At 41.8% G+C, this 18,707-nt stretch overlaps 1 protein-coding gene across 14 annotated transcripts in view; it reads left to right on the top strand.

The window, feature by feature from the left end:
* The first annotated feature begins 379 nt into the window (after window positions 1-379).
* The window catches only part of ATXN2 (ataxin 2), a 132,820-nt gene continuing 114,492 nt past the window's right edge, over window positions 380-18,707 (top strand). For 7 of the 14 annotated variants that reach the window (XR_005016201.1, XR_005016200.1, XR_005016202.1 and 4 more), the window contains exon 1: window positions 564-899. Coding sequence is in view for 10 of the 14 variants with exons in the window: in XM_036823297.1 (XP_036679192.1) it covers window positions 688-899 (212 nt within the window). In the remaining 4 variants the exon portion in view is untranslated. Of the gene's footprint in view, window positions 900-18,707 lie in introns of all 14 variants that reach the window. The other 7 variants (XM_036823303.1, XM_036823302.1, XM_036823300.1 and 4 more) reach the window with 2 other exon arrangements.

The raw sequence follows: 18,707 nt of genomic DNA, 5'->3' as shown, positions 1-18,707 counted from the left end.
GGGCCGGCCGCCGCCGGGCCCTCACCCGACCCCAGCGAACGCAGCCCTGCGCGGCGCCCGCTCCTCACGTGTCCCTCCCGGCCCCGGTGCCGCCTCACGTTCTGCTTCCGCCCGACCCTTCCGACTTCCGGTAAAGAGTCCCCATTCCGCACCTCCGCGCCCACCCGGCGTCGCCGCGCGGCCTTTCTGTGTGTCCGACCCCTGATGCGCTCGGCGGCCGCAGCTCCTCGGGCCCCCGCGGCGGCCATCGAGCCTCGTCGCTTCGCCGCGGCCAGGTGGCCCGGGAGGCGCTCGCTCCCGCGGGCGGCGCGGCGGGGCGGGCGGGGCGGCGGCAGCGGCGGGGCTTCGACACCGTATCCCTCCGCCGCCCCTCCCCCGCCCGGCCCCGGCCCCCCTCCCTCCGGGCAACGCTCGCCTCCCTCCGCCTCAGACTGTTTTGGTAGCAACGGCAACGGCGGTGGCGCGCCACAGCCCGGCTCCCGGCGGCTCCTCGGTTTCGGCGGGCCTCCCCGCCCATTCGTCGTCCTCCTTCTCCCCCTCGCCGGCCCGGGTGCCCCCCCCGCCGCGCCGACCCGCGCCTCCCCGCTCGGCGCCCGCGCGTCCCCGCCGCGCTCCGGCGTCTCCTCGGCGCGCCCGGCTCCCGGCTGTCCCCGCCCGGCGTGCGGGCCGGTGTATGGGCCCCTCACCATGTCGCTGAAGCCCCAGCAGCAGCAGCAGCAGCAGCAGCAGCAGCCCACGGCCGCCAATGCCCGCAAGCCCGGCGGCGGCGGCGGCGGCCTTCTCACGTCGCCCGCCGCCGCGCCGTCTCCGTCCTCTTCCTCAGTCTCGTCGTCCTCGGCCGCGGCTTCCTCCTCGGTGGCGGCGGCGAGCGCAGGCGGCGGGCGGCCGGGCCTGGGCAGGTGGGTGTCGCGCCCCAGCCCCCTACGCTTAGGGGCCTGGACCAGCCCGGGCCTCGCGTCCCCTCCCCCGCGGCCCGCACCGCGGTCCCCGCCCCGTGACTGCCTGGGCTGGGGGGCGGGGTGGGCTGGGGGCCTTCAGCGGGGGTGGCGCTCCCGTCTAGAGCCTGGTGCGGTAGGGTGAGGGGGCGCCGCGGAATCCCTCTGGGAATGTCAGGCGGTGTCCATCCTCCTGCAACATCCCCACCCCCTCTCCCAAACGGTCAAGATGGAAGGACTCGGCAGCCTCCCCCTCTCCATTTAAGTGTTCGGGAGGCTTCACAGGTCTCGGCGATTGTCAGCCCTTGATCACCTTCTTTAAGGCTCCTCCGCCCCCAGTGGGGGGATGCTTGGGCAGCGCTCCCACCTCCTTTAAATATTAACGTGGAAGGGTCTTGAGGTTTAGGTTGTCTCCCGAAACTTGCCAACTCCCCCGTTTGGGAATAACGAGGGAGGGGGGGAGAAAGTTAGGGCAGTGTCTCCCCCCGCCTGTTAAAGGGGCAGCCACAGTCTCAGCTGGAGTCATGAGGGTCTGTGCAGTCTCCTTACCCACGCCCTTGCCTGCCCAGGGAGAGATCGAAAGACCGGGTGGAGGTGGGTGGGCAGTGACCCCCGCACCCCTTCCCATTTAAGTCTGAGGCGGCGGCGGGGGCTCCAGAGCTCCGCGGGAATCGTGGGGCTCTGTGCAGTTTCCCGCAGCGTTCCGCCCTCCCCCACGTGCGGAAGGGATGGGGGAGTGCCCGACCCCCTCCCGGCCTCCCTCCTTCCCCCGCAAGGCCTCTCTGGCGCGGGTGGCGGCCGAGCCGCATTGCTGTTCCGAGGCCGCGGAGGAGAAGGCGCCTTTGAATAGTGGTGGGCGAGGGCCGGCCCCAGGCGCGCGGCAGAAGCTCAGGCCGGACCGGGGACGTAGCGGGTGTTGGCGGCAGCGGGCGGGCACGCTGTGTGTTTTTTCCCAGTCCTTGCCCCATTTATAAATTTCCAGAGGAGAGGGATGTCAGCAGGAGGCACGGTGGGGTTCCGGAAGGCAGAAATGCGGTGTTTACTTGCGTCGTCTCCCCCACTTCCCTCTGACCCAGGTTTGTGGTACAGACTGGGGGCTCACGTCGCCTCAGCCGACCGGGTCTGGCTCTGCAGACCTGGTGCGGGGTGCGTGGGGGGAGTGGGGGGTTGTCAGCATTTCGCGAACTAAGAAAATGCTTAGTGTTCAGACGGGGCAGCAAATGTCAGTAGATTGCATTCCATTGTGGCCAGTGTCCTTAACTTGGGGAGTGCCGCCAGAGATCACCAAGGGCAGGCCAGTCCACTTCCCCTGTGCCCCGAGCCCATCCGTGTTGCCAGCACTGCCGTGCCTCCCCTTAGGCCTAGGCAGGGTTGGCAGGCTCGGTGATGAGTCCTCCTTAAGTAGACCTCCTGGCTTTAGCAGGTGGTGGGATAAGGGTATTTTTTGATGCAGAGTTTTCTCTTTTTCTTTTTCTCTTTTTTTCAGTTTTCTTTTTGAAAACAGGTTTTTAGCAGGCCATTTCCAAAGAATTATCATTTATGGCAGGATAACTTATCCATCAAGATGATGCAGAGCTGATTTTTTAAAAATAAATTTTAAAATTTTATTTATTTTATTTTTGCAGCGGGCGGGCTTTCTCTAGTTGTGGTGAGCGGGAGCTACTCTTCCTTGCGGTGCCGGGCTTCCCATTGCGGTGGCTTGTTGCGGAGCACGGGCTCTAGGCACACGGGCTTCAGTAGTTGTGGCTCGCGGGCTCTAGAGTGCAGGCTCAGTAGTTGTGGCTCACGGGCTTAGTTGCTCCGCGGCATGTGGGATCTTAGTTCCCCGACCAGGGCTCGAACCCGTGTCCCCTGCATTGGCAGGAAGATTCTTAACCACAGGGTCACCAGGGAGGCCCCAGAGCTGGTTTTTTAAGGAATTCTGCCTTCAGTGTGCGACAGTCAGGAACATTGGTTTTCTTGACTTCTACTCTCTTACCACCCCCCCCCCCCGCCCCCAACTCTCAGTTTCGCCTTTGAAGCATCTACAATTGCTACCTATCAAAACTAGTTCAAATGAAGTGCTTATTTTCCCAGCTCTGTCCACATACGATTCTGTAACTTCAGTTCCCCTTTGCAGTGGCATCCATAGTAAAAAAAAATTTTGGAAAAAATTTAAATATAATTTTTATAAAGAAGGATGCACTGTTTTTTCCTTTTTGGGATCAGATAGAAATCTGGCAGATATATTCAACTTGTTTAAATAATTAAAAATGAAAACTAAGGCTTTTAGGTTGCATCAGTTTTCCTTAGGCTTAAAAATTATAACAGAATTTGTTCCAGAGTGGCTTGAGTGATCAAAAATATTTGGAATGTTTTAGTACCACAGATCTTTTTTGTTCCTTGAGACTTCACAAACATTTAAGATTAGATTCTTGCTTGCTTTAAGCTCTTTTCTTTGAGTCATAAATTGTATGTAGCCCTTATTCTTTTTGATGAATATGCAAAGTTTCGTTTAATGTATTGGATTCATATAGTGTGAAATTTTGTTCTTGTACACGTTCTTTAGTTAATGTGCTTGTAGAATTCCTTTCCATTTTTAATCACTGTTACTGGGTTCTTTATAAACCAATTACAGTTTCTAGAGTTTCTTCACTTATGCTTGTGTGTATCAGCAGTTCAAATGTGTTTCTGGGACCAAAGGTGAATAAAAAAAAATGCAGCATTAGGTTTGCCATGTTTAGAGACAGCAAAATATTCTTGAAAGTCTAGAAATTCACATGTCTGCTTTAAATAATACAACATTTCATCATATTTGACTTTTGTTGTTGTAAATAGTGGATTTTCATGGCTTTCAAAAATTTATTGTCTTTAATTGTCATATGCTTTAGAAGGTGGCTGTTTTCTCTTAGATTAATGTAAACACAGTGTTAAAGTGTGAACATAATTTTACCTTAATCCAATTCTTATTTTTGCTGCTTTGATTTTTATGTGGTTTTAGTGATTGTGTATGTTATTTTGTGTTCAGCTTTTTTCTTCTTAGCACTGCATTATAAATTTTCTTTTTAAAGTTTCTGCTTAACCATTCTATTGTGGGGATTTGGGTTTACACATTTTTGCTATTATAGATGGTGGTGCAGTAAACATCTTTATACTAAGAGCTTTTTGCTTCAGTCTAATTATTTCCTTAGAGAAAGTTCCCAGGAGTGGTTTTACTGGGTCAGAGGGCTTCAAGTTTTTTATGGCTCTTGTTAGCTGTGCCGTAATACTCTTCAGGAGACTTGTGTTAGTTTCCAGTGCTGAAAAGGTGGCTCTTTTATAGAATGGTTTTTTGTAGTTTGTCAAACACTTTGGGGGATTTTGAAGGGAAGAGTTGCATTTACTGTCAAGTGCATACATAATTAAGTGCTTTTATTAGTTACCTGTTTATCTTTCAGTTCGGTTTCTCTGAGGATTTAATTAAATAATGAATGTGAAGGTGGTTTGATAACTGTAACTGTTAATACTAATGAGGATACATGGTGTATCTATTGTGCTGATACTTCTACTAAGTAGAGGAATGAGAGTCCTGAGGAACTTATTGTAAAACTTTGTTTTGTTTTTGGTTAACCTTCCTCGTTCATCTAAAAGTATTTTTTATTAGCTGCTAGTATAAGATCAAATTATTTTTTGGTAACTTTTTTTGTAATTTCATGGCACTATTGGGAATTACCACTGGTTAAGCCATATCTCTTTCTGTTCCATGTTTCCTTCCTTGTTAAAATATATATATATATGTGGTGCATGTGTATGTATCCATAGATAGATAGATAGATGTAGATACAGATTTATAATCCTATTACTGTATTCCAGACCCTAAAATAATACAGTATTAGAATTTCTTTGGATACAGGATTAAGTGTGAATGAAAACTTTCTTAGTAATTTTCAGCTTAGTACTTTCACTGCTTCTTTCTCTTAAGGCATTGCAATTTAGAAATTATGCTGCAGTTCATTGTAATTGTTCATCATGCTTCCATTTAAATATTGGTGAGATTTTTGTCTCTTTAAATTAAGTTTCTTACAGAAGAGCCTAAAAAAAAACTACATTCATTCAATACATAAATTTATTGAAAATCTATGAACAACGGAGAGGTAGGTGCTTGGGATATATTAATGAATAAAAGGAAAGATAGCTGCCCTCCGGTCATTTACATTCCGGTGTGGCAATAAATGAGACATTAAATTAGCAAACTGTATATATTAGCAAACTGTACATATTAGTTAAGAGCCATAGGATTAGAGGAGAGCAGATTAAGGATATGATATGGGAGTGTGGGGGAAGGGAGTGGGTTGCAGTTTTAAATGGGTTAGCAGAGGCCTCTTGAAGAGATAACATTTGAGCAAAGTTTTGAATGTGAGGTAGTTAGCCATTTGCTTTTAACCTAGATTAATTAATCATATGGCCCCATTTGTAATTTATAAGGTTTAAACTGCATCATCCCTTGCTAATTCATTCTTTTATGTGGTTATTGATGATAGTCAAATTTGAAATTAATCCAGAGGTAAACTGTAGATGGCTGTTAAAAGAGGTACCTTTTTGTGTTTCTGTTGGGCTTTTTAATTTTACCTAATCAGTTTAATTTTCATCCCAAGTACCTAAAGAAAATATACGTTAAAAAAATTCTATTGGAATATAGTTGATTTACAATGTTGTGTTAGTTTCAGGTGTACAGTGAAAATACGCTGTTTAAGATTGGGCAAAAACCTACAACAAATTGCTTATCTTTGACAAAGGTAAAAGTAAGCCGATAGTTGCTTAAAGATTTTGCATTTTGAAAAGTCAACGCATTGCGTGGTATCAGTCATGGTGTTTCTTTTTTGGTTAATTGTAAACTTGTATTTTCTGTGTTTCTATACTTTTTACACAGGGGATGTTAACTCATATCATAGCTATTTAATAGCCATATGTTTCAGCTTTAAGGAGTTTTTTTTTCTTTGTCTAAATAGCTACAGCTGTGTTAGTACTTATTTCCACCATTGCAAAGTGTTTACCTTGAAAAGGATTTTAAGTTTTTATAAGATTTTTTCCCTAGAATTATAATTTTCTATTTTGGCTAGATAATAATAGTATTTTGATATCATTTTAAAGAGTTAAGCCTAAACAAAACTCTCTCTTTGTAGCTATTTCAAATGATTGTGACTTCAGTGGAGATACAGTTTACAAACAGGCCTACCTGCTACTGTATTTTTTTAATTGAAAGTACTTGCCTTTTTTTTTTTTTTTTTTTAAGCCTATCTGGGTCATCTGTGAGTGTTAACCATACCAAGATTTAAGAGGTCCATATTTTTTAGCAAGAGTGTCATTAAAATAAAAGTAGATTGCTCTTTCTTCTTGAGGTCTTTTTGCCTCCTTAGATGTTAGATTTCAAAAATAAGGATGTGTTGGGACTTCCCTGGCAGTCCAGTGGTTAAGACTGTGCTTCCAGTGCAGGGGGCACGGGTTCTATCCCTGGTTGGGGCACTAGGATCCCGCATGCCGCGGGGTGGCCAAAAGGGAAAAAAAAGGGGGGGGGTGAGAGTGTTCATCAGAAAATTTACTCATCAGTGAATATGAAGCTGGTATCAAGCTTTTGAAAGATTGTAGCACCTAAATCTAGAATTTGTAATGTAGACACTTTTGATCCCATAACTTTACTAACATTACTCATGATTAGAAACAGGTTGACCTATATCTTAATGTATTTTTTTATATCTTTAAAGTATACTTTTCTACTCAAAACTAATTTCTTTTATATATATATGTGTGTGTGTGTGTATGTATATATATGTATATGAAATTTAACACTTTGGGACATACAGACATGTATAGAATGTGGTCCACACTGCTTATATTATAATAGAGATAAGAGCTGTACTTAAACCAGTGTCCAAAACAGATTCTTTCTTCAAATTAATAAATTGAGAACGTCTTTGTATAAGTATTACCTCACTTGTATTTGAAAGTTCTGTCTTTTATAATTTGAAAAACAGTACGCTTTAAATACTTAATGTAGAAGAGTGCACAGAATTAAAAACAAAACAAAAAAAAAAAGCCAAACTCCTTTAAAATTAAAATCTCCCACAGTCTTTCCTTTGAGATAACCACTGTTAGAAATTTGGTGAACATTTTTTCCAGACTCTGTGAAAATGAGATCATATGGTACCTACTGTTTTGGATTCAAGAGTATATATTTTCCTTTTAAAGATTTATTTTTTCCCTAAAACTGTAGAATTTTAGAGCATAACAAAATAACAAAGTCTTGTCTTAAAATAGAAGGGAAAAAATTTTAAGCTTTGAGAGGTGAGGGGACTTGCCCAAAGCAACATATTTGTAGAATTTCGTTACATCCTTCCCTTTAAATAAACGCAGGCCCCAAGCTCCCAATGCCTGGGGCCTGGGTTCGATCCCTGGTCAGGGAACTAGGTCCCATGTGTGCGCTGCAACTAAAACCCAGTGCAGCCAAATAAATAAACAGATAAATAGATCATGCTTTGTATTTTAAAGAAGACACAGCCACAGACAGTCCTTGCCCTTCAAGATAGCTTTTGTAACCTTGAGTTTGGCTGGATAAAGTAGAATGTCTGGTTCCTTATCTTTTAAAAAATGTATATAATTTTGTACATATGTGGTGTGAAATCTACTTAAATATGAAGTCCTTGGTTTTGTTAGTTGTAATTGTTGAGTATTGTTGTGGATCTGGGGGCTTTATGAAAATTTGTCACAACTATTAACCTTAGGTTTATTTGCTAAAAATTATTTGCAGTTGTATTCATGTGAAAATTTGAAATTCCCTTTAATTTAAAATAATACTTAATGTAGATTACTTGTACTTTAAGCCTTGAAATTGAGTTAAGTGGCCATACAGTAACAATTTCATGCCATGATTAGTAGCTAAATGCATTTTGGGAACTGGATAAAATGGCATGCTGTAATGGAGTCTTTGTAATTCTCACCAGTTTGTGGTATGTGGCTTTTTTTTTTTTTAATTTATTTATTATTTTATTTTATTTTATTTTTGGCTGTGTTGGGTCTTCGTTTCTGTGCGTGGGCTTCCCCCAGTTGCGGCAAGTGGGGGCCACTCCTCATCGCGGTGCACAGGGCTCTCACTGTCGTGGCCTCTCCTGTTGCGGAGCACAGGCTCCAGACGTGCAGGCTCAGTAGTTGTGGCTCACGGGTCCAGTTGCCCCGCAGCATGTGGAATCTTCCCAGACCAGGGCTCGAACCCGTGTCCCCTGCATTGGCAGGCAGATTCTCAACCACTGCGCCACCAGGGAAGCCCCGGTGTGGCTTATTTTTATTAAGAGTTTCAGAACTTTAGAATGTTGTCCTCTTGAAAGTATTACCTTGAGAGACTTTAACAGTGTTGTCAATGTCAGATATTTTTGATTGCCACTTTATGTTCATATTGCTTTTTATGAGTCATATGTTAAAAGATACTCTTAGCAATAATTGTTGTAAATGGAGTATCTTGATTATAGTTTTATTTTTATTTATTTTAAAATTTTATTTTTTTATTTTTAAAAGTTTATTTATTTACTTATTTGGCTCTGCCGGGTCTTAGTTGTGGCACGTGGGATCTTCATTGTGGCATGTGGGATCTTTAGTTGCGACATGCATGTGGGATCTAGTTCCCTGACCAGGGATGGAACCCAGGCCCCCAGCACTGGGAGCGCGGAGTCTTAGCCACTGGACCATGAGGGAAGTCCCAGTTTTACTTTTAAAGAAAGAAAAGGCTGGTTTTGAATCAAATCGTGCATTCTTCTTTTGGGGCTCATAAACATTTTTTGTGGACCTTGTGTAGTTACCTCCTTTTCATTCCTGAAACACACTTGAAAATCAGGTAGAGAAAAAACTTAAGGTTGAAGCTTGTGCAGATTACAGAAAGGGGAGCGCTTCGGGGCCTTTTTCACTTTATACGTGATTCTGCTTAGCTTGCTTTTTTGATTTACAGATTGCCAGCAAGTAGAAAGGTAAAACTTTTAGGGGCCAACACACTGGTAGTGATGAGAAGTAATAATAGTATGATAGAAAGTTAAGAGATGGGAAAATTATAAAAAAACACACAAGAGCTCAGAAGTTTACCATCAAAGGCTATAAGTGTATAGCTCCATGCCTTAGTAGACCCCAGAGGCATTACTGTTTTATGGCATAATATATTTAATTGATGTGCTCATAATGGTGACTCATAAGACAAGGTTAAATTGTTTTTCATATCTTTCAAAGAAGTTATTTTTCAAAGGTTAGGTGATGACCCCTTAGTAGATTGTAAAATCACTTTAGTGGGTCATGACAAGCATTTTTAGAAAAAATGAAAAAAGAATAGAAGATATTACAGTGCATTGCATTTTAAGGGTAAGAATTGTTTTAAGGAACTTCTGTAATGTATATATACTGTGTTGCAATTTAAACTAATTTTTCATTGGTGTAGTCAAAGTCACTGATTTAGAGGCACCAAGATGCAGTAAAAGGATTGAGGAAGGGTTTTGCAGTTTTTTTCTACGCTAGGGTTGCCAGATTTAACAAATAAAAATACAGGATGCCCAGTTAAACTTGCATTTTTTTTTTTTTTTTTTAAAGAATAGTTGATTTACAACGTTGTGTTCATTTCAGGTGTATGGCACAGTGATTCAGACGTATGTATTCTTTTTCAGATTCTTTTCCCTTATAGGTTATTACAGAATATTGAGTATAGTTCCCTGTGCTGTACAGTTGGTCCTTTTTGGTTATCTATTTTATATATAATTTAATTTTAATATATAATAGTGTATATAGGCTAAAACTCGCAAACTCGTAATTTATTCCCCCCTCCCCCCAACTTGCATTTCTGATAAACGACGACTGATTTTTTGGTATAAATAGGTCCCAAATTGCATGGAACAAAATTATTATTTATCTGAATTTCAGATTTGACTGGGTATCCTTTATTTTATCTGGTAACCCCAGTCTGGGCTAGAATTGGGATTCACCCCCTGGTGACTGAAATTTAAGCTCTGTGAGGGCAGGAACTTCATTTTGTTCACGATTGTATTCTAGTCTACTGGAACAGTGCTTGGCACTTAGTAAGTGGTCAGATGTTTGAGTGAATGAATGGGCAAGTTACTCTCAGGCTCAGTTTCTGTACTTACTAAAAGGGGGAAATAATACCTTCTTTAAAAAGTGAGATACTAAATTTTTATTACATGTCATTCTTGACACATATTAAGCTCTCAGTATTTGTTTTGGTGCGCCACGTGGCTTGCGGGATCTTAGTTCCCTGACCAGGGATCGAGCCTGGGCCCTTGGCAGTGAAAGTGCGTAGTCGTAACCACTGGACCGCCAGGGAATTCCCTCAGTGTTTTAGAATTATACAGATCTGGAGTTGGAGGTGGCTCTGCTGAGTTTTTACTTCTCATTCTCTTTACTGATGAGGAAACTAAGGCCACAGAGATATTTGCCGGAGTTCTCCCATCATCTTTGGCTGCATAACTGGCTTTGGAATCTTGTTCCCTCTTCTTTGTAATATGTTTCTTAAGACTTATTTTCAAAATCTGATACTCATATAGTAATCTAAGAAAAGATCCACCTATCCAGAAAAAAATTTTCTAAGTATTTCAATTAGCAAAGGGTCTACTCTGCTATTTTTTTTTTAATTTATTTATTTATTTTTGGCTGTGTTGGGTCTTCATTGCTGCATGCGGGCTTTCTCTAGTTGCGATGTGCTGGGGCCACTCCTCGTTGCAGTGTGCGGGCTTCTCACTGTGGTGGTTCTCTTGTTGTGGAGCACGGGCTCTAGGCACTCGGGCTTCAGTAGTTATGGCATGCGGGCTCAGTAGTTGCGGCACTCAGGCTCAGTAGTTGTGTCTCATGGGCTCCAGAGCGCAGGCTCAGTAGCTGTGGCGCACGGGCCTAGCCGCTCCACAGCATGTGGGATCTTCCCGGACCAGGGCTGAAACCCATGTCCCCTGCATTGGCAGGCAGATTCCTAACCACTCTGCCACCAGGGAAGTCCCCTGCTCTGCTATTTTTTGTTTTCTGTCACATTTAAGTGGAAGAGTGTCTCTTTAGTCCTTTTAACTTAGGAACTTGAATCCAAAATGAAATTCCTGTTTCTACCAGGCATTCCTTTCCTCTGTGACTATCCTTTCTTAATCTTTAACCTAGCTGGCAAATAGGTTTCACTTTATCTGGTAATTATGATTGATTGTTGCGTTGTTTGGAGGATTCTGAGATTTTGTTTGGCTTTAGAGAAGAGATGTAGGTAGAGAGGGGAGTGGGTTGAGTCTTTATCATGGGCACCGGAGGGATTTGCTGACTGTAGCTTAGCAAACTTTCTGATTGGTCTCTTTATGCCTAGATACTTCCTATATACTCTGTAGCCATAAGAATCCTCCCCCCCCACCCCGCCCCTAGCAAAAAAAAAAAAAGAATCTCCCCCAAACATCTTTCATTGTGTACTGTTTCTATTAAGAAACTTTTAGTGGCTCTCATTACTAGCTGAATCAAATTGAGACTATTCATGAATAGTTTTAGTCAAGTCCCTCCACAGACTCTGCATACTGTATTCTCCAGAATAAATCAAATTATGTCAATCTAGTCATCTTGCCCTCTTAAGCATAAGATTTTGAAGGCTTAGCAAGATCTTTTCTTGCACAGTCTCTCACCATATCTACCCTAGGAAAATGGGATTCTTCCTGTGCCCCTGTAATTTTTGGCAAGTATCATTCCTGTGGCATTCAATGTACAGTGTCTTTTTTCCCCCATAAATTTATTATTTATTTATTTATTTATTTTGGCTGCGTTGGGTCTTTGTTTCTGTGCGCGGGCTTTCTCTAGTTGCTGTGAGCGGGGGTTACTCTTCGTTGCAGTGCAGGGCTTCTCATTGCGGTGGCTTCTCTTGTTGCAGAGCACGGCCTCTAGGTGCGCGGGCTTCAGTAGTTGTGGCTCACGGGCTCTAGAGCGCAGGCTCAGTAGTTGTGGCGTACAGGCTTAGATGCTCCGCGGCATGTGGGATCTTCCCGGACCAGAGATTGAACCCGAGTCCCCTGCATTAGGCGGATTCTTAACCACTGTGCCACCAGGGAAGTCCCTCCAATGTACAGTGTCTTGCATTTAAGTGTAGCACCTCCTCCACTTACAAACTTTCTCCTTAGGATGAACTCTGAGATTAGGAGCAGAGCTACACCACAGATCGAAAGTGGGTTCATCCCACCAACAGATGGCCTTTTTTTTGTTTTGTTTTTTCCTTTTTTGGGGTGGTTTATGGTCATTTTGCAGTCAGCCATTCTTGTCATTTAAAAATTCTCTGTGTGTTTACTGTGTTTGAGCTTAGTTTATCGTTGTTAAAGCTGTCATTTTCAAAAAGTGCAGCAGCAGTGAGTACTGATAGTGCCAGTCAGAAGAAATGACTTAATTATGGTAGAAATGAGAGATTTTTAAAAATTATAAGTAGTAGGAAAATGATGGCTTGGGATGGGACGAATTATTCTGAAGGACAAAGAGCATAAAGTACCATGCATATTTAGTCAGTAATAATCAGCAAAAGATAAGGAGAATTAGTGGATGAAATGGAAAAACTTGGAAGTTTGCAGCTAGTGGTGTTAATTTGGGAGAAGGCTAAAGTAGTTAAAATGCTATTGCTGAAATTTTTGTCAAGACCTACAAACAGTGCTACAGGTTCACAGTACTTTGAATAAAGAGTCTAAGGCATCTCCAGTGACGTTGGAAAAGATTATTAAGAGGTTGTCTTTTGGGAAAAGATGCCAAATAGAATGTTCGTATATTGGGTCTATAAGCGTTCAAACTTCCTCCTGTCCATTTTGGACTTAGGATCACATGGATGTACAGAGGAAACTTAAAAAATTTCATTGTTCAGTGTGCCGTGATTTAGCTTAAATTGCTAGACAGTTACTGTGATAGATTGTATTTTAATTAGACGTATTGAAATATAATTTACAAAAAGTAAAGTTCACCCTTCTTAGTGTATAGTTCTTGAGTTTTGAAAAACGTACAGTCTTACACCACCACCACAATCAGAGTATCATCCTATAAATTTTCCTTGTGCCTCTTTTCAGTCAGTCCCCTTTCTCCAAACCTGGTAATCAGCAATCTGTTGCCTAACATTATAGTTTTGTCTTTTCTAGAATGTCATATACATGGTATTATACAGTATACAGCCTTTTGTGTTTGGCTTCTCTCATGTAACATAATGCTTTGAGATTCATTCATGTTACTGCATGTTAACAGTTTCTTTTTTTCTTGCTGAGTAGTATTCCATTGTGTGCGTGTACGATGTTTGTTTATCAAGTGATGCACTTTTAAGGTTAGCAGTTTTGGGCTATTATGAATAATGCTGCTGTGAATATTGATGTACAGGTTTTGTGTGGTCATAACAATTTCATTTCTCTTGATTAAATACCTAGAAATGGAATTGCTATGTTGTATGGCAAATGTTTATTTAATTTTAAAAATAATTGCCAAACTGTTTGCTAAAGTAACTGATTTCTAATTGCTCTAATTTCTTGGCAACACTTGGTATGCTAGTTTTTAATTTCAGCCGTTCTGGTGGCTGTGCAGTGGTATTTCATTGTGGTTGAATCTGCATTTCCTTATGCCTAATGATATTGAACATCTTTTCATGTGCTTGTTTGCCATTTGTTTATCATCTTTGGTGATGAGAAACTATCAATATTTGGGATCTAACTTGTTTGAAAGTAAAGGAGCTTCTGTATTTGCATTACCTGCCTTCTAGATTTAGAACATCTTGAGGACAGGGACGAGTGCTTTGTACCACTTTGTATACTTAGTAAGTGGTAAATTCTTTATTAACTGCATGAGCACTGGTCTCATTATTAAGCAGACGAGTTTACCCTGCCAAGGAAAAGTTGTCATCTCAAATGGAACATGGCATTTATTTTATAGGCATACCATAGTTAAACTTTTTGAGTACCTCCTGTTTGCCAGGCTCTGGGGACACAGTGGTGAAGAAGCCAGATGAGGTCTTTCCCTTCCTGGAGCTTACGTACTAGTAGGGGAGACAAGGCAGAAAGTTCACACCTTTGCTTCCCCTTTTAGCATGCTCCTATCTTACACAATATGGGAAGTCTTTTAGATGAAGGGGGAAAAAAGCTTACTGCTTTATCAGAAGATAGGTCCTCTTACGAGTAGTCTAGTATGTTGCTAAGGGTCTTATTCCTTTCAATGCTTTTGGGATAGCCACTGACTAGTCACAGAAATCAGTATGTTTGAGAAGCCTCCTGGTCTAAGCTTGTGAAAGCTGACTAGGGTCATAATTGAAAGGGAGAGGGAAAACTGTATTTGAGTGGACCCACCATGAGCTTGTTCTGCTAGGGCATATACATACATTTTACATTACATTTTACATTACATTTTATATATAATATATATACTTTCTTTCTCATTTGATTATCACACAGTACTGTTAGATAATCTGTTGCCCTATCGCATTTTACCCATGAGGAAACTAAGGCCCAGAGACGCTAAGTGACCTGTTTTAACTTTACTCAGCTAGAAAGTGGCAGAGATGGAATGACTTACTATTGTTGTATTTAGGATCTCTGAAAAGGTGTATGCAAGTGAGAATAGAAGAAAACTGGTGATGGATTTAAGGAATGTTATAATTAGTTTCTTACTTTAATTGACCAGAAACCTGAGTCACTAGCTTCTCTGGGTGAAGGAATGTAAGTCAACAGGCTCCTTAGGATGAAAAGTGGAAAAAAAAAATGAGGAATTTGCATTTGTGACAGATAAGGAATTTAGTTATTCATAGTCTGTAAATGTTATATAGGAAGTCTGCATTAGTTTTAGCCCAATCTAAAAGGTTAGAGAATAAATGAGAATTCTTATTTATTATTAACACCTTTTTTCCTGTGGAAAACATGTTAGAAAAAACTAGCATTTCTGAACCAAATGGAAGCCATTTTTCTGAAAAAAAAAAGTTTAGATATGTATGTATGATGTGACAACAGTTTATGAAGAGCTTTCTGTTTATATAATGATGGTTACCATTTATTTTGTGCCTGTTAGGTTTCAGGAACTGTGCCAAGTGCATTACTTATATATCCTTTAATCCTTACAACAGCCCAGCCTGTCAGGTTGGTAATGCCATATCCATTTTAAAGATGAGGGAATGGCACTTCAGAGAAATTAAGGAACTTGCCCAGGGTCAAAGGGCTAGGAAGCGATGAAGCTGAGATTCTAACCCTGTAAGACTTCAGAGCTTTTGCTTTTTAGTAACTGTGCTCCACTGCTTCTGGTTAAGCTCTATGGCAAAACAAAAGCAGATAAAAATCAATGAAGAAAACAATTCAGTCATCATTGTGAGCCATAAAATGGCTTCCACTCCCCATGCCTTAATCCTGGCAGTTCTATTAATAAATGAATCTGGTTCCAAAAGCTTAAGATTTTTATTTTTAAATGTGTAAACAATGTTATAAATGGTGGCTAGTTTTCTGCACCTATTTTATCAGATAGTTGTTACCCATAATTAATTTGAACTAAGTAGTAGCGTACTGTATTGTGGGTTAAGAAGGCATTTTTGGCTTGATCTAAGAATTCCAACACCACTTAACGATGTTTCTGTAGGAGAATTAGAGTGCTAGAACCCATTTCTCCACTCTCCCTGTCTTAGTCAAGTTGGAGGCTATATAGCCCTGGGGCTAGAAAAACACACTGAATAAGACTTCAGCAGCACACCTTAGTCCTCCAAAGAGAAGGGATTAAATAGTTGAAGAAATGATGCGTGTATTTTGTGGCTTTAGGGAAGTTCCTGGCTATGCTGCAGTTATTTCTGTGGGCCAAACAATCATGTTAGGCAATCATACATTTTATTCTTTTTTAAAAAATATTTATTTATTTATTTATTATTTTGGCTGTGCTGGGTCTTAGTTGCGGCATGTGGACTCTTAGTTGCGGCATGTGGGATCTAGTTCCCCGACCAGGGATCGTACCTGGTCCCCCTGCATTGGGAGTGCGGAGTCTCACCCACTGGGCCACCAGGGAAGTCCCCATTTTATTCTTAGTTTTTGCAACACATTAATTTTGCCCACCTGTTTAACCTAGCCTTCCTTTTGCTATTAGATTTAAACTCTACTTTTTTTGGGTAACCCCTCTGCTCAAAAATCATCCTATTCCCAAGCCTAAGGTTCTTTTCACTCTCAAGGCTTTCCATGATCTAACCCAGGGGTTGGCAAATGTCTTCTGTAAAAGAGCCAAATAATAAATCTTTTAGGCCTTGCAGGCCACATGTAGTTTTTTTTGCATATTCTTCTATTTAAAAAAAAAAAAACCTTTTTAAATGTAAAAAGCATTCTTAGCCCTGAGCCATATAAAAACAGGCCACAGGACCATGGACATTTGCCAACCCCATTTTATCTTTCTGGTCATGTTTTCCATCAACTCTTCAAAACGTGACCTCCATTTAAATCAACATGGTCTCCTTTTCTCATTGCCTCTGCAGGTATCAAGCTCAGGCTCTACTGCCTGCCTGCCTGCTCTTCCATCAGTATTCTCCTTTTCCACATCCTCATACTTATCCTCTAAGATCTAGTTCAAATCTTCCATAAAGCTAATTCTCATTTATTTTTCTTTTTATTAACTCTTGTAGAACTTAGCTTGTCCCATATGTTAGCTTTCTTATTTGAGAACATGTTCCATGTTTTTTCATAGTAGCTTGCTATAAACTACAAGAATAAAAAGATTCACATTTTCCCTCAAACAATTTTCTGGTGAATGTCTAAAGTTACTATTTCTTTTCACATGACGGTCTTCCTTCTATGTGGCATCCTATACTCCTCCGCCAAATCTGAATTTTAGAATTGGAAGCTTGCATTTGAGATCATCATGACTCATCCTCTTTATTTTGGACAGGAGCAGGAACTTTAAATGACTTGTCCAGAGTCGCATACAATTTATTTAGCACCCTAGGCCTTTTCTTACTTAGTGGCTTATAGCAGATTATCTCACTTGTGCTTGAGTTTCTTCCTCTGTGAAATGGGGGTGATGAGGATTAAATGAATTATATGTATAAAGTGCTTAAATCAATGCTTGGCACGTGGTAAGTGCTTAATAACTTTCAGCTGTTACTGTTAGCATGTTTGAAAATCAGTAAAGGGCTTCCCTGGTGGTGCAGTGGTTAAGAATCTGCCTGCCTAATGCAGGGGACACGGGTTCGATCCCTGGTCCGGAAAGATTCCACGTGCTGCGGAGCAACTAGGCCTCTGCCCCTCAACTACTGAGCCCGCGCTCTAGAGCCTGTGGGCCACAACTACTGAGCACACGTGCCACAACTACTGGAGCCCATGTGCCTAGAGCCCGTGCTCCGCAACAAGAGGAGCCACTGCAGTGAGAAGCCTGTGCACTGCAACGAAGAGTAGCCCCTGCTCGCCACAACTAGAGAAAAGCCCGCGCGCATCAATGAAGACCCAACGCAGCCAAAAATAAATAAGTTTAAAAAAAGAAAATCAGTAAAAACTACCTGAGCAAATTAAGGCTGAAAACTGCTTGTTGATGGGTTTGGGGTAATGCTATATTAGTAGATACAGTTTAGCATTTTGTTGAGCTTGTATGCATACTGTTGATTAATTCAGTAAACGTTTGAAGCTATCAGAGTGGGATAGTTAAAAGATGAATGAAGCATCTCTGCTTCCAAGTTAACCAGTGAGTGTCGTGGGGGAGGGCAGGATGCAGGTAGTATAAACTGGTAGCACTGAGAAGCGAGTAAATGACTGACTGCTTTGGGTGGGTGGTGAAGAAAGTGGTGAGTATTGAGAGGGATCTTAAGAAATGATAAGCAGTTTCCAATGAGGCCATGGAAGAGAAGAGGAAGTTCCAGGCAGGGAAAAGTTTGTGCCAAATTACAGAGATGCTTGTAAACATGGTTGTGGGTTGAAAAATTTGGTTCACGGTGTGGTGGAAGAATTGGAGGAAGTAAGTATTGAAAGCAGGGAGACAGATTTGGAAGCCCTTGTAGTTAGAGAAGAAATGAAGTGAGCTTGAAACAAATGCTAATGAGAATTTTTTTAATAAGAATTTTTTAATAGAAAATTTCAACATAGATAAAAATAGAACAGTTTAATGAGCCTATGTATCTGTCACTCAGTTTCAACCATTATCAGTGAGTGATTCATCTTGTTTCCCCTTATTCCCCTCTTCCCCATTATCACTTGTAGTCTTTTGAAGGGGAGTGAAGTTGTTTTGAGGCCCTAGGAAAGATTAATGACCAGTGGGTAAAACCACTGGGAGAGAGAGTAGAGTTCACTATAAGGAAGCACTCTTGGTGTATTAGAGGGGATTGATGCTTTGGAAGGTAGATAGCACCTACTCCTGGAGAAGCTCAAAGAGAGGACTGGAACTGCACTGTCCAGTATAGTAGCCACTATCCATCCATATCTGGCTATTTACATTAAAAAAAAAATTTTTTTAATGTGGCCTGCATTTTAAATTTGATTAATTTATTTATTTTTGGCTGCACCACACGGCGTACAGGATCTTAGTTCCCCCACCAGGGATCCAACCCGTGCCCCCTGCAGTGGAAGCATGGAGTCTTAACCACTGGACCTCCAGGGAAGTCCTGCTATTTACATTTAGAATTAAGTTAATTAAAATTTTAAAAAAATCAGCTCCTCAGTCACACTAGCCATATTTCAAGTGCTCAGCCACCACATATGCCTAGTGGCTACCAGGTTGGGCAGCATGGATATAGAACTTTTTTTTTAATTCATTATAGAAAGTTCTGTTGGACAGCACTGGACTTGAGCACCCAGGATTCCTTTTTAT

The sequence above is a fragment of the Balaenoptera musculus genome, chromosome 14, assembly GCF_009873245.2.
Source record: "Balaenoptera musculus isolate JJ_BM4_2016_0621 chromosome 14, mBalMus1.pri.v3, whole genome shotgun sequence".
In the NCBI taxonomy this organism is placed as follows: Eukaryota; Metazoa; Chordata; class Mammalia; order Artiodactyla; family Balaenopteridae; genus Balaenoptera; species Balaenoptera musculus.
Note: the sequence above shows the minus strand (reverse complement) of the source record. Positions and strands in the feature narration are given on the sequence as shown.